The following is a 15,742-nucleotide window of genomic DNA, read 5'->3' as shown; positions in this document are numbered from 1 at the left end:
GAGTACAGAAACTCTGCACATAAGAATTAGGGAATCACAGGTAGAAAATGGGGAATCATATGAAACTGTAACGTTACAAATACTATATAAGGTAATTTGGTCCTCCACAGGCCTCGTCTGGGAGCGGCACGGCCTGCAGTCTACCTGCCGCTTTCCCGACGAGAGGAATCGATTGGACATTCGGTGAAGTGCACGATTGGGGCTCACTCCTCGCCAAGGCACCGCCTGCACAAAATTATACACACGACCTCCGCTGCGTTGCGGTGCGCGCAATTTTGTGGGCGGATGCTCTGTCATCGCTCGCTGCTGTAACGCTAGGTCAATTCCCTTGTGTTTTGATACACGTGTGTGTCCCCCAGATTTCTACCTGTGATTCCCTAATTCTTGTGTGCACGAACATTTGACTCCCTCGCTGGGCGATGGCTTGGCTTCTATCAGCAATTTCCATTGCGTTACTTCTGTTGGCTTTGCAAAGACCAATGAATCACACCGACCGCAGGAGAAGCGGCAATACAGTCAAGATCATTTGGTCATCACGAACGCCCGAGTGATCTTGAATAGATTGCCGCTTAACGGCTGACGTTGCCTCTTTGGCACTGAAACTAGTGTGCAATCGACTAAGCCATTAACTCCAGAGCTAAACAGTCCAAGTCGTATGTCGCTTGAGAGTAGATGATTCGACGTAGTGACTGTATCGCTTAACTCAAGGAGGAGGTGAACTTTGCAACCGGGGTGTTGTGGTGGGCAACTTAATCCAAGTCCCGCCATGACCCAGGTGGTCCTCAACCGAGGCCACCGGGTGCCGACCCTTGGCGAACCGACACGAAAAGGCATATTATTACTAGTTGTATTACTAGTAGTACTAGGACGTAGAAAACTGAACACCTGTCCCAGCCAACTGCCGGAGTCTCACTCTTGGTTCTGCAACGCCGTGGTAACATCAAGTCAATCAGGTGTGCGGCTTGCAGGGAGTCGGCACTCCCCCATTTGGTTGTTTGTGTTGGCACTGGAGTGGGATACAACACAAAGTATACTCTAGTTGCAGTGACCTACGAACTGAGAGCACTGGCGAAGAACTCAAAAGATCGCGCCCAGAAGCCAAAGGAGGCGGCAACGGCACCGGCAGCTGCGAGCAGCGAAACTGAGGAGGAAGTACCAGTGACGAAGCCACAATTGGTTGTTGGAAGGACGACGGATGTGCTGCCGGCTGTGGAAGAGTCCAAAAGCGAAGAAGTCCGGAAGCCGATGGAAGACCTGGCCAGGATGAACAAGGCCATGGGTAGCGCGCGAGCGGCGTCCTTGACCTGGGACGAATCGTGGCGTCGATATGGTGGTCAAACCATAGGACCGAACTGGGAACAACTACCACGACACCCAATCGAAGGCGCCTATGTCGATGAAGACTACCCGCCGCTAGAGAAGTCCGAGCTGAGAAGCGAGCGGACGAAAAGGCGGAAGCTCGAGCTAAGTTACGTGCGGGACGACGGAATCGACCGGACAGTACTAGCAAAGCTGAGCGGCGGCGGATCAACAAAGCCAATCGTCCCCCAAAGGAAATGCGTGTCGACCGTGCCAAAATGGCGCGTGCGGCCCATGATCGACGGATGCTAGACACCACCCTACCAAGCAGCTCGGGATGGGGACCTCTTTCGAGCGGACCACCGACGCCAAGCAGCGGAGGGTGGGGACCCAACTTCAACTCCAGTGGACCTTCAATGGTGGTGACAGATGTTCAACCCCTCCGGATCACCTGTATGGGCAAAAATTACCAGGTCAGTTGGGTGAAGAAGCGGGAGACATATGAGGACAAGTTACGGGCGAATGCGCAACGCATGGGTGGCGAGTGGCGACGGAGTGCTGTGGGGTAGATTCCTTCCACTGACCGCAGCCTCCTGAAGGCTACATGCACCTAACTGTAAGTTTGGCGAGTGCCTGTGGAACAACTCAGTGAGGAAGACTACCGCGACCGCATTATGGAAATCGTCGGACAACCAGCGACCAAGTGGACACACTGTAGGGCGCTGAGTGTCGATCCCCATGGAGACTTGACCATGAACAATTATTTTTCAATACAAATGATAAGATTAAATATCGTTGGCTAGTTGGCTCAAATAAAATTATTTTGGATCTCGCACAACCAATTATTGTAATTGTCCAGCGCTTTGCAATAAATTATTTTCTGTATTTAATTGTCAAATATTTTTTCGTCAATTATTTTTTCCCATACCCTCTTTGCAACCCCTTGGGTGTATGACTGATAAGGCAATGACATCAGTAGAAATATCACGGAAAGCCTGAAAAATAATCTTGCGGCATACCATATCCCTTATCGTCGTGCGATATCCCATCAACTCGTATTTTTATTGTATTCTCAGATTTAAAAACTACATCGTATACTGAAAGCAAGATAGAATATGCTGCTGAATTTTCTGTCGCAATCATCCTTGGACAGAGGTATTAATAGTATAAAACTTTAATAGTATAAAACTAAGCCAATCGCTGATCTCTAAATTGGAAAAACTCTGAATATGAGTACTCGAAGCCAAACAAAACCAAGGTTAAAATAATACGTCATACTTCGACGTAATGCAGAATTCGTAACATGAAACAGAAGGTTTTAGTAGTCTCGCAAGGCGAGCCACCTTACGAATTCCATAAATCGATCTGAAAAAAGTCAAGTTTCATGGAATAAAGCTTCATCTTTGTATGGAACAATTTAAATTCCTTTAAGCGCATCTTATTGATTGATGAATTCGTAAGGCAGGCTGCCTTACCAAATTTCTGTTCAATTATATGAAAGAGAAGTGAAAATATCTGGCCAATCGGATCGTTCTATTCTCTTTGCTACTTGTGATCTACAGTAGTAGAATGAGATCCCTTGCTACTACCCGCACGCTAGAGCCTGGGCAGTGGGCATGCAGTATGACTTGGCCCTCGCCTTGTCGCAGCATAGGAAGTGCGCCCCGTTGTTCTTGGCGTTGTGGGCGCTCTGGTGGAAGTGCATTTAGGAACGGATTAAAATGACTTAAATAAACCGATTGGGTGTGGCGTGATGTCTGGGAAAGCATCTTACTGCATTACTAGTGTAAAAAGTGGAGACATCCTACTAGTTTTGCATCTTGGCATAAACCAAGTAATCACGTGGTCCAAGCTTGTCAACTACTGGTACTGAAGATATATTGTTTACAGCAATTGTTGTATCTCAACCACTTCAAAATCGATCGAAACCAAAACCTGGAATATTCAAAGGTAAAAGGCGAAGTAAGTGCCAACGAGCCACTCAAACTACCTAAACTCTCAGACCCGGTAAAGGGGTCGATACACTCTACCAATCCATTTGGTACTCCGACCACCAAAAGTACCGACCAATGGACGGCAATGAGCAGGTCTACCCCTTTCCGTCTCATTAATTCGAGCCGAAATCACTTCCCCCGCGAGTTACTTAACCTCGTAAGCGACGGCCATCTTCTTGATTACGGCAGACTTGGCACATACTGCTGCAGGTCAGCACCAGTCACGGGTGACGGCAGCTGTTGAAGCGCCTCAACACGGGCGGGGTCATGCTTGACCCCAGTGCCACTGATGATGCGCCCGCACCACCTGGCCTCGGTCACGTAGAAACTGCTCTTTTTCGGGTGCAGCTTCAGACCCTTGTCAGTGCACACAGCCAACACGTCCGCCAGCACACCCAACAATCCCTCGCGGGTACGATGGTACCTCAAGAGGTCGTCCAACCAGGCCAATGCCAACAGGCCCTTGTACAACTGCTCGGAGAACACCTCCTGCACCATCGACTGGCAGTACGACACGCTGTCGCTGCCACCGTGCATCACGCGGGTGGAGGAATAGACGCCGGTGTCGGTCAAAAAAGAGAAAATTTCCTGGCAGCTGGGGTCGAGGGCGAACTGCCAGTACCTCTTGAAGAAATCAAGGAGGAAAAAACACACAGCGTCACTCAAATGATCCACCACCACCTCCAACATGGGTATTGGCCAGGCGATCTGCTCAGTCTGGCTGTTGATCCAGGTCCACCGTCATCCGGAACTCATCCTTGGTGTGGGGTTTGCGTACGATCAGGGGGACCGAGGCCCACCGGCTGGCGGGGTTCCGGTAGACAAAACCGGCTGCCTCCAACTCCTTCACATGTTGCTGCATGAATTCTCGTTGTGGCAGGGAGTACCGACGGGCCTTGCATCTTATCGGCCGCGCCCCATTGGCCAAGTGCACCTTCAACAGCGGCATCTTGACGGGCGGGTCGCCGCCCAGACTCAAACGGAACACGTCGACGTACTTGTCGAGGACGCGGTCAACTCACTTCCGCAGCCGGCAGTCACTGCCTCGACCAGCTTCGCATCCAACCCCTCCTTGACCTTGGTGGTCTCAGCAGCGGTCTCGCCGGCCACCATGTCGGGGAAACATGAGACCATCTCCAGGGGCAACACCTCCTCCTCCTCCTCAGCCAAGTCATCCACGAGCTTGTGGGACACGGCCAGCACGGCCTGCACGACCCCGCTGTGCGAGACCGCGTCGGCCATGTCGATCGCATCGGTGAAAGACTCGGCCTCACGAGCATGACGCGTGAGTCGAAGCCCAACTTATACATGATGGCGCGGCTCAACAGGATGTCGCCGACGTTGGCAGGCAGGTCGCCCGTCGACACCCAGCACTTGACATTCGTAAGCATCAGAGGGCCGGCGTCCGTCTTGAACCGCAGGTCCATCGTTGCTTCCTCGGTGACGGTGTGGGCAGGGCCAACAAAACCCTTGACCTTAATAGGGGTGCCAGGGACTGCGATCCTGTGGACATGTCCAAGTTGGACGCCGCGATGGCCAAGCTCAAGATCGACACGACCGTGCAGTCGGCCGAGTCCCGGGTGTCAAAATTGGTCTCGGATTTCGAGGCGGTCCTCATACGCCTCTCAATGGAGGGGTTCGCGGAGGCCGAACCAAAACTAACTGTCGACTATCTCGTCGCGGCCGTCCAGTCACCAGTCGTGCGCGCCCGCTTCAAGGAACTCATGAAGTGAACGAGAACCGCACCCGGACGTGCGCGATTTCAAGCGCTGGCTGGCGGACTACATGCGTCGCTACGGCGAGTTCGAGCCGCTGATGGCCGCGGCGGTTCCCTCCACCGCCAAGCCCGACAAGTTGATCCCCCAAATCTGGAAAGGCCCCCGAGGTCGTGGCAGTCGTGAACGTCGACATGGAGAAGGTGCGTGTTTGAAGTGCCTGAGCACCAAGCACAATGTGTTCAAGTGCCCTAAGGTCGCTGACGGTGAAGCTAAGCTCCTAATGGAACGTGCCCATTCCATCTGGAAGGATATCAAGTCGGTAACTGTCGTCGAGACATGTCCCTCGACAATGCCGTGATGTGTGCTGAAAGGAAGAAAACCTTCCAGTCGTCGAAGGTCAGCTCGTGGCTGACCTTCCAGATCTCCCAGTAAGCGATGCGCTCGAACGAAAACGGGTCGATGCATGCGCTCAGCGGCGCGCGCTGGATCTGGGCACCACTGGGCGTTCGCGATGTTGACTTACGGGTGTACGTCTCATATTGGTCCATGAACTTGCGCATCTACACCTTGGTGCTGCCGTTGAACGTCGGGGCCTTGGGCACCTCTTGAAACCCACAGATGACTTGGACGCCCGCGACGGCGGGGGCAGTCGTGGGCGCTGCAACAGCCGGTACCAGGATCACCGAGAAGGTATGCCAACGGGCGCCAGCTGCTCGCCGTGCTTAACAGACACGGCGGCAGCTTGGTGCAAACTTTGCTCGTGAGGCTAAGTCTGCTTCTTCTGTGCGTGCAGCTGCTCGACGAGGACTTCTTGTCCTCTAGCTCAGCCATCAGCCGATTGTTCATTTCCATTTGCTGCTGCGAATGCAGAAATCTCCTCGTAGGTATGTCGCGTCTGGGCGCGGACAGCATTCTGCACGTCGTCCAGACGCGCGGATTGTTCGTGGACAGCTGCCTGCACTTGATTGCCCAGGTGCTGACCCAACCGCTGCACGGCAGCGATTTCCGGGAGGTAGGCCGCGTACGGCAACGCACCAGCTGGAAGCGTTGACGGCAACGACATCGTGGGTGCGTATTGCATCTCTTGAGAGATGGTGCGTCGGAGGACATGATCAGCCGTTCCGGGTGGAGACGATATTCACTCGGGGGTATGTTAATCACAGAGCACGAACAGCCGCTGCGTATGGGTAAAATGTAGATCGCTGCAAACGAGAAAAATCATACACGAGTAGATGCACACAAACTTGTGGGCAACAGGAGACTTTGACTAAAGAAATCTCAACCACTTCAAAACTGATCGAAACCAAACGTTGGAATATTCAAAGGTAAAAGGAGAAGTAAGTGCCAACGAGCCACTCAAACACCTAAACTCTCAGACCCGATAAAGGGGTCGATGCACACTACCAATTCATATGGTACTCCGACTACCAAAAGTACCGACTAATGGACTGCAAGGAGCAGGCGCCGCAGGTCTACTCCTTTCCGTCTCAGTAATTTGAGCCGAATACATCAGCAATTGACTCGTCGATCTTCTAAAGCGACTTCCTGGATTTCCTATTCCACGTGGACTATGTACCAGTATACCATGACGAGAACCCTGTTACGCATGTTTTACACTGTTAGTTGAAACTATTGCCCAAAGCCTAATGAATGGACCACTGCACATCGCGGACAAAGGACCTGATTTGGTCAAACCTTCGGTGATATGCCCCGATAATATGATTCTTACTGACGGTAGTTCTACCCATAACTTTCTTATTTTGACATGGAGCCTTGGGTGTTGGCCCCAGTCGACCGAAACCATGAAGTAGTACTGTGTTGGTAGTGAGGCTGCTCGTCCTTCCTAACGAGAAATTCGCATCGACCATTCGCCATTCGATGTCGACTTCATCGGGTAGAGTTTACAAAACGAGGACTAAACACTAAGGAAAAATGATAGTGAGTATACTCGAGAGTGCGATGAACTGCTGACATGAGTATTAAGCTGATGCTGGCACGAGTGTTTGAGTCGCTGCGATCTTGGCATTTTTGAAATCGATAAAAATCATCTTCATGACCAATTATGTGGTAATGAAACCATGATGCACTCTGATTGGTTTATAATCAGAAGTAAGGCCTAACGTTCTCTAAAAAGAATACGGTAATACTACAGTACCGGAATGTCGATTCGGTAACTAGGGAAATTTGACGGAAGTTCACAATATTACGCAGATTTCACAAACCTTAGTTTCATTTTAAACACATCCCATCCTTCAATACCCGATAAATTTGCAACCAACCTTGAAATTTTGTCGCAGTGGTATCAAACTTGGTGGAATTTGTGGCTGTCTGTATCCGCGTAGGTCTTTTGACCCCGCCACACCAAGATGTCGAATGACCTGGGCGGCGATACGCAAGCACGCAAATGGTGGAGCGACTCTGACGACTTGAGTATGCTTACACAAGTAAACAACGGTCTTCAGTTCAAGCAAGTCAAGAACACCACAAAAGCATGTGGACGCCCTTGCTGCCAAGCTGTTGGAAGTGTGCATCCCGAGTCGATAGAATGACGCGATTCAGCGATGAGGCGCATGGCGTTGGCTCAAAGGTGAGGTGCACAGGGCGATGTTGTTGGCAAATCTGTCTGATGCATATTTTCTTCAACTGTCAACGCAGCACGAACACCGCGCCATTGACTTTATAATAGAGTATTGTGCGGCAGTGGGAGACGCATGAGATGTTTCTTTCTGGTCGACAAGGAGTGATTTAAGCGGAATCACACCCAACGTGACTTTCAAAACAAGTCATTCATTCATCAGACATGTTAAGGCGCTGCTGCAGAAACGCCTGCGTGTACAGTCGTTTCTGCAACAGCGTCTGATCAAAAGTCTGCTCAAGGGTATAGCCATGATGCACTTAAACGCGGGCTCTCTCATCGACATCTACAGGTTGAAATGTTACATCTGTATTTCGAACGATATCAACGCTCTGCAAATAACGGGATCGTCGCACTACACTACCCGCAATTCAACTGGTGGATATGACGTTTTCATGGGGACGATAGTTATGGAATTCGTAGGGAGATTCCATACGATTTCATTTTTAACCAATGAAAACACTCCTGTACAATGGTTGGATAATTCAATCGCAAATCCATGTTCATCATGAATCATTATTAATGACGAAGCAATGCAGGCAGCATGATACGAGTTCAATTATACGACGATGAAATATCGTAGTCACATAGTACGGTAGTATTCTCGACATCAATGTTGACTGTAAACACCCATGCCGTCACCAAGACCTTGCCCGCTAAGGGCGTCATCTATTGTCGAACGACTCCAACGTGCCTCTACATGGAGTAATGCATCGCCATAGTAACATTAACTACGTTAAGTTCCTCAATGTAAACATCCAATGACATGATATTAACGATGATACTCCTGAAGTAGAATACTAGTAGACTTCTTGTTCATTGACTACATTTCTAGTTGGGACGTGTTCAGTGCCGATTTATGCAATAAATGATGGATACGGATCGGTGAGATCATTTAGTGGGTAACAGTCAAAATTGATCAGTGGATTGATCATTTGGTCGATCGTATGCATCATATGACTTTTTAATTGGGTGTTAGTAAAAGAACCAAACAACGGCTTGGCATGTGGCTCAACGGTTCGAGCGACGGCATCAAACGATAGAGGAAGGGGTCCGGGGTTCAATGCCGGGTTGTGATTAGTCTTTTTCCCAAGTGCAGATTTTTTTAGCATGAATTTATCTAAAAATGAAAAGCTATGCAGTTTGTACGTACTACGTGGTATCACGTATATGGTAGTATCTTCACCTAGAAGAGCGATCATCGCCTGTTGATTGGGGGCGGCATGCCGTCGAATCTTCTCGCGCGTCGTGTTCGATATTGATTGCGAGTCCGGCGCCGCGACATTTTCGCAGACATACTACTGTAGCGTGCTATTACACCCTGGTAGTAGATGGCGTCATCCCCGCGAAGTGGCATCCACGTCATGTGAGCGTTCGTCAGTGCACAGTCTTGAGATGCTGTCGAATTTTGACTCGTTCCACTTGTAGGTCGTCGAGATGATCTTCCACAAAGAGCACATGCACCAAAGTAGTTCTCGACCAGAACACGGTCCGAGGGCACCCTCGAGTTGCGCTCCAATTCGCGAGGGGTCACACAGCCACCTTGAGGCCTGCGCTTTGGTTGGATCGAGCGGAACTCATGCTGGATACCTTGATATCCCATGTCGACAAGAACACCCAACGTGTTGGCCAGCGATCTACACCCATGTCGTTGTCCGGCATGTCGAGATCGCTGTCCGACTTCTTGAGCATGACTTAATGCACATCCTTACGCCGCATGAACATCGTGATATCCGAGACCGACCCAGGGCAATGTTCAAACAAGTCGACTGCGACACCGTGGTATGCAACAGAGCATTCGAGCTTGAGTCCATAGAGCTTGTGCTTCGCTTCATCAAATCGGCCGGGACGGTACGAGGGCTAAAACTTGACGTCTGTAGCGTGGTAATGGCCAAAGATTGTGCCTTGGCAACTTATTGGGTCATGGACAGAAGATTGACGTAGTGATCGTACAACACCACCGGCTCGACCAGGCCAATGACACGGTGGGTCATCTTCTCAAACATTGGAGCCTTCATCTCAAAGTCTAAGACGTGCTTGTCCTACGCGTTGTAGTGCTTGAAAACGACGAGGGTCATGAAGAAGGCGTCCGTCCACGTCTTCACCATAGCCAATACCACAACCGCCCAAATTGACTCAAACTCAGAGAGCGTGAGGTTCTTCATAGTTGTGAGAGATGTGTTGTCCCCTTGCAAATAGAAGCGGTCCATGACGGGCGTTGGCGAGTCGTTAGTATCCTCGACTTGGTGCGTGTACTCGCGATATACCTGACTCATCTCTTCGAGATCGATGTTTTCGTCCTCAATGTCCTGTTGGAGTCGGTTGACAACAGCGAAGGGGTTGATGGGAATAAATGGATTTTGATTAAGACAGATGTGCATTGGTGTCGTGTTATGCAGACTCGTAGCAAGGCATGCAGTTTTGTAGAAGTGTGGCATACAAATATATACAGTGAAACTTCCAATTTTACAGTTCGATTGCTTTTGCAGCCAATCATCGCGACATTGAAGTAATATTATTGCAGGTTATAAAAAAATACAGCTGGATGAGCTTGGAAAATTAGACTAGTCCAACATGCTCAAAATCCGATCTTACAAGACATCGATATTACTAAGATCAAGTTTAGTTTTTCTAAAATTATATAATACTCACAATTATATTCGATCAAGATTGTTGGTTGTGACATCGCCAACAAGGGTAAATCATTCTCTGTTCATTTACTCCTCAATAGATGGTAGAGCTTTCACAAAGCTGTTGCGAATCTCGGTAGCCGTCACTTGGTCCTACGCGGCGATGACACGCTTCGCCATCGCTTTCCTCTTCTCAGCGTCCTCCCCATCGATCATCTCCTCGGTGAGCCACTCGTCCCAAAGGTAACGCTTCAATGGAGCCATCACACTTACATCCAGTGGCTGACAGATGGACGTAGCATTGGGGGGAATTGCGCACAGGAAGATGCCGAGCTCTTCTTCGACAATGCGAAACGAGGCATCATTCACATTCGACTTAAAGTTCTCGAGAAAGATTACCGACGGCTCGACAAGACTTCGGTGCAACAGGTCACGCAGGTACGACTTCCACACGGTGTTATCCATCCATGCCTTACCCTGAACGGCATAGAAGTGACCGCTTGGGTACGTTGGCAGCTCCGACGTTTTGATGCGACGGCCGGGGGTGCCGCGGATAATGAAAAGGACCGGGAGCCTGTCTCCGCTCGAGCGGACGGTGAGTACAGCAGTCATACGCATTGAGTGTTTCTCGCCAGTTGATATCTTCGTGTCGCCACCACGAGCAGACCAGATGTACTTGATCGGCATATCATTCCGGACTCATCCACATTGTAGACGCAATTGAAACCAAAGCGTGGAACTGCCGGTGGAACTAAGCAGCGAAATCATCACGCACTTCGATCAGGACGGATTGTTTGTGCTTTGTTTACCGGGTCGTTGACGTGTAAATCTATGGCGGTGACAAAAGCGCTGCAGTCTTTGGTACCCGTTGCCGAGCTTCTTGCGTGCGATGTAGGGCCGCAGCCAAACCGCCTGGTGCCTCTTGATCCAGTTGATGATATGCGACGTTGTTAGCACCCGTTCTTGGGTTTCTACTTGTTAATATAGTCAACGAGACCCTCGGGATCGGGAAATTCGTCAGGACGCCCACTTGGATCGACTTTTATTCGTTTTTGTTTCCGTTGTAAGCAAGGATGTCGCGCTTATGTTTGACTACGTACAGATGGTGCGACGTGGAATGCTTAGCATGTCAGACACTTGTTGGTCGGTGCTTGTTTCCAAAAGATCTAGCACCTTCAGCTTCGTTGCGATGGTGTAGCTACGCTTTGGAATGCGCATTCTTGACTGCATATCAAATGAAGACCTGAGGTACGGGGAAATTCAAAAAGAAGTGCAGGAGGGAAAATATTTTTTCTTGCCAATCAAATGTATGGATTCTCAATCTCGACTTCTATTGGACAAAATATGGCTGCTGTTTCACAAACTTCGATTGGCGTACTATTCAGTCGTTCTCTTGAAACGTAATAATTCGATTATGAATTGAAAGCTGTGTTAACAGTAAGAATCACTTCGCAAAATGTGAGAAGTCGTCCTGTGAGCCGAGATATGCGAATTCTACGGCGACTACTCTGAAAAAGTGATCATAAATTGGTCATTTACGTTAGTATAACTTGTGTGCTGCTGCTACAGTACATACCGGGTACATAATGTAATACAGTATACCGGGTACATAATGCTAGTATCAATGTCAGTACACTGTGACTCCTCCCAGTCCCTTCGATACTGGGGAATGTGAGGCGTCATAGTGGTACTGACTGTACGATCGAGAATTGGTCAATTCAACTCGTGATTTTCTTGAAATCTCATTGGATAAGAAAATCTTACAACCAACTCCTTACGATTTCGTCAATTCACAAATGAAAAGCGATATTTTATGATTGCTACAAAATTCGTACATAACTAAACTTGGGAAAAAAAATGAATTGGAGGATTTCAAAATATCGTAGAGGTGTGGGCCAACGATTGCATACAAAAGTCAAGTTTCAAGTTCTGGCCTATGAATTCCATAGAATGTAGTACAGTGAACTGGGAAAGAACTCGACACAGTAGTACGCGAAAAAAAATTAAAATCTTGTCCACTTCCAGAAACGTAAAAAATATATGTATATTTATGTATATCTATATACTTTAAATCGTCGAAACTGATTTGCACTTTTCTAAATGAACAAGAGATCTAGCATACGCATTTGCGTGCACTTGAATTGTTGAAGAACGGAGGGAAATTTGGAGAATGGACGATAGGCCACTATCAACAGCTTGACCCGTATATAGTTCAATACGCGCTTCATCACTCGCAAGTCTTAATAACATATATATACTTACGGGACCTGTGTGTATGTTGCCCATACAAGAATTTCCAAAATGACTTGATTCGCTACGCACCCAGCTCGACTGTCAACAGGTCACTTTAACTCTTCCATAACGATCGCTCCTTCCTTCTACGTCTAGTACAACTTGTGTATATGTACTGCTGCTACATACCGGGTACATAATGCTATCAATGCCAGTACCACTTTGACGCCTCCCATTCCCCTTCGATATAGGGGAATGTGAGGCGTCATAGTGGTACTGACTGTACGATCGAGAATTGGTCAATTCGACTCGTGATTTTCTTGAAATCTCATTGGATTAGAAAATCTTAGAACCAACTCCTTACGAATTCACATATGAAAAGCGAAATTTTATGTTTGCTACAAATTCGTACATAACTTGGGAAAAAAAATGAATTGGAGGATTTCAAAATATCGTAGAGGTGTGGGCCTACGATTGCATACAAAAGTCAAGTTTCAAGTTCTGGCCTACGAATTCCATAGAATGCAAGTTCGTATGTGGAGCATCATTCGAAACACAGATGAACTGAGTATGCCTTTGAGTATGTATTCATAGAATTTTGAACTATGGTTACAAGTTAATACAAAACGAGTCACATCTTGACGTGGAATGAACGAATAACAGTAACACTCGTCTATCACGCTATCAATAACCAGAATGGATATATTCGCACCTTTACTACCGATTGTACCACGCCAAGATCTCCCGACTTCAAAAAGATGTACCGTTCACGAACAGATGCCATAGTAACTTTGGCAATTCGAATGTTGCAGTTCTTCAAACTCAACGAACGGAGAATCCCAACGAGTCACTTTTGAATTTGCATCCTTCCACCATGAAATTGTACGCCGCGTTCGTCGTTGCGTCCGCCGCAGCCACCAATCAGGCCACCAATCAGTACGTGACCACGTTATCCGCTGACGAACTCTCGCAACTGAGCGCGGAACTGGCCCAGTGGCGCCAGGACTTTGGTGCTGCCGCTACGGCCCAAGGTCTGCTGCCCCCCGCTGTGGAAAGCCAGAGCCCGTTGGAGGCGGAAACCGACGCGCTCCAGAGATTCTTCGACAACAAGGTTGCCATTGAGATCGCCCGTCGCACCAACCCCAACGCCACGTTCGACAACGACCACCCATTTGCACTGATGACAGACGCCGAGTTCAAGAACCACGTAGGCCTGTCGTTCGAGGAAGGTTACAGCGCCTTCCGGTCTCTCCGCACCGCCGACTTAGACGTCTTCGCACCGCGAGCGACGTCCATGGACTGGACCACCAGCAAGTGCGTCAACCCCGTGCGCAACCAAGGCAAGTGCGCGGGGTGCTGGTTGTTCTCGGCTGTGGGTACTGCCGAGTCGGCCCACTGCCTCGCCACGGGGGAACTCATCGACTTGTCTGAGCAACAAGTGACCAGCTGCTCCACGAACGGTGGCGGCCAAGGCTGCCAAGGCGGCTGGCCGCACGCAGCCCTTGACTACCTCTCCAGTGGCGGGGGGTGCCTGGAGCAAGACTATCCGTACACGTCCGGCAGCTCTGGTCAAAGCGGCACATGCCAGAACTCGTGCTCCAAGAAGAAGCTCAGCTTTGGCGCGACCGTGCGGGTGTCTGGCGAGGCGGCGCTGGTCACGGCGCTGAACACCCAGCCCGTGTCGGTGCTTGTCGAAGGGGGCAACTCCGTGTGGCGAAACTACCGAGGGGGCGTCATCACGCAATGCCCGGGAGCACGGTCGGACCACGCCGTCGTTGCCGTGGGCTACGACAGCTCGTCCTACAAGATCCGCAACTCGTGGGGCGCCAGCTGGGGCGAAGCCGGCTACGTTCGTCTGCAACGCGGTGGGGGTGGCAAGGGCACATGCAACGTCGTCGAGGGGGTGTCGTTCCCCACCATAATCGCCCCCAAGCCAACCGTCTCGCCGCCCACGAAGACCACCACCAAACCAACCAAGCCAACCGTCTCGCCGTCCTCAAAAACCACAAACATGCCTACCCCACAGGCGGGCTGCGCAACGTGTAGCCGCTGCTATTACCCCGCTGCAAACTCGTGCTTGGACAGTGTCTTCACCAAGGGCTACTGTGAGTACTTTAATCATGGCTTCGGCACTGTGTGGTGCGGCAGCTAAGTTTGGACCGTTGGCCTTGCTTTGGCCTTGTTGAGCATGTGAATACGTTGTGTTGTAGTGAGGGTTAATCAAATTAAAACGTAACAGTGCATACTAGTATTAAACACGTAGTGTACCTCTGAACATGGCTTGAGGGGCTGCTACTTCCATGTCTTGGATCGACTTTAACCGTGCATGATCTTCCATCCGCACCCACACCTCTAGAGAGGAACATATGCACACTTGCGCGCAGTGCAGCGCGTAGCATTATTGACCAGAAAGTAATGCCAACGTAGCATGACAAGGTGTGAATATGCATATTGCCCAGTCACACGGGACAAGACTAGGATGCCGCTATCGCGTGCATATTGCATTTTACAGTACTTCAGCTGTGAAAGTACCTTATCGTCGCTGTACCTAGCATTCGACTTTCACAGCGGGTGGATGCATGCAACAATGCAGTAGTGTCATTTCACCCATCCCACGACAATTTACCGAGCCAAGAGCGACAGGTACAACACTATTCATTTCCCCTGCTTACCCGTCATGTGAATTGCCTTCGCCGTTGCTGGTCTTCTCGTGTCCATTGCGTCTGCCGCCCCCCACGTGCACCCTCGTCATGCTGTGGCGACTACTTTCTGCACTAACGTGACCATCGTAGCGATGCCATGTACTGTGTGCAAGGGGTAATCTGCCGTGCTCGAGGCGACTGTGACCCGCGCATTGCACAAAGCTCACATACTCGAAATTCCCTTGGGTTATGCGTCTCGAGGTGTTTACTTGTCCAAACTTGGACATATGTGAAAGTCAGGCGTATTGATTGTGGACAGAATTTTGTCGCAACAATGATATTCTCCAACACATTGAGAATATACATTACCTAGAAGTAGTCAATCAATCATTGTTTTGAACGACACTTCAGCGAAAATGTCGTAGCTAGCTGCTAGGGATGAGTAGTCCCTGGCGTTGGGGGATGAGTCCCCGAAGGGGGGCAGCAGCATGGGCAGTGGTAGAGCCCAAACGTGTTGTATAATATACAGTGGACGATCCGTGTAGGTTCCAGATGCAAAAAGGACTTTGGACTAGCGTTTTCTGTTGACGTC

At 49.6% G+C, this 15,742-nt stretch overlaps 3 protein-coding genes across 3 annotated transcripts; 1 reads left to right on the top strand and 2 right to left on the bottom strand.

The window, feature by feature from the left end:
- Positions 1-4,005: 4,005 nt before the first annotated feature.
- H257_10298 (hypothetical protein) lies at positions 4,006-6,074 on the bottom strand (the record flags this gene model as incomplete). Its single annotated transcript, XM_009836789.1, has 9 exons — positions 4,006-4,290; positions 4,344-4,562; positions 4,634-4,796; positions 4,820-4,962; positions 5,040-5,288; positions 5,392-5,499; positions 5,578-5,669; positions 5,743-5,869; positions 5,919-6,074. 9 exons carry the CDS (start codon positions 6,072-6,074, stop codon positions 4,006-4,008), a joined length of 1,542 nt encoding a protein of 513 aa, XP_009835091.1.
- Positions 6,075-9,176: 3,102 nt separating this feature from the next.
- Positions 9,177-9,922, bottom strand: H257_10297 (hypothetical protein; the record flags this gene model as incomplete). The annotated part of the gene is made up of 4 exons (XM_009836788.1): positions 9,177-9,340; positions 9,391-9,506; positions 9,600-9,688; positions 9,764-9,922. The coding sequence occupies 4 exons, from the start codon at positions 9,920-9,922 to the stop codon at positions 9,177-9,179; spliced, it is 528 nt and encodes a 175-aa protein (XP_009835090.1).
- Positions 9,923-13,325: 3,403 nt separating this feature from the next.
- On the top strand, positions 13,326-14,752 carry H257_10296 (hypothetical protein). The gene has a single exon (XM_009836787.1). It carries the CDS (start codon positions 13,383-13,385, stop codon positions 14,658-14,660), a length of 1,278 nt encoding a protein of 425 aa, XP_009835089.1. The 5' UTR covers positions 13,326-13,382; the 3' UTR covers positions 14,661-14,752.
- The last annotated feature ends 990 nt before the right edge of the window (positions 14,753-15,742 follow it).

Source organism: Aphanomyces astaci (assembly GCF_000520075.1).
Source record: "Aphanomyces astaci strain APO3 unplaced genomic scaffold supercont1.27, whole genome shotgun sequence".
Classification (NCBI taxonomy): domain Eukaryota; phylum Oomycota; class Saprolegniomycetes; order Saprolegniales; family Verrucalvaceae; genus Aphanomyces; species Aphanomyces astaci.
Note: the sequence above shows the minus strand (reverse complement) of the source record. Positions and strands in the feature narration are given on the sequence as shown.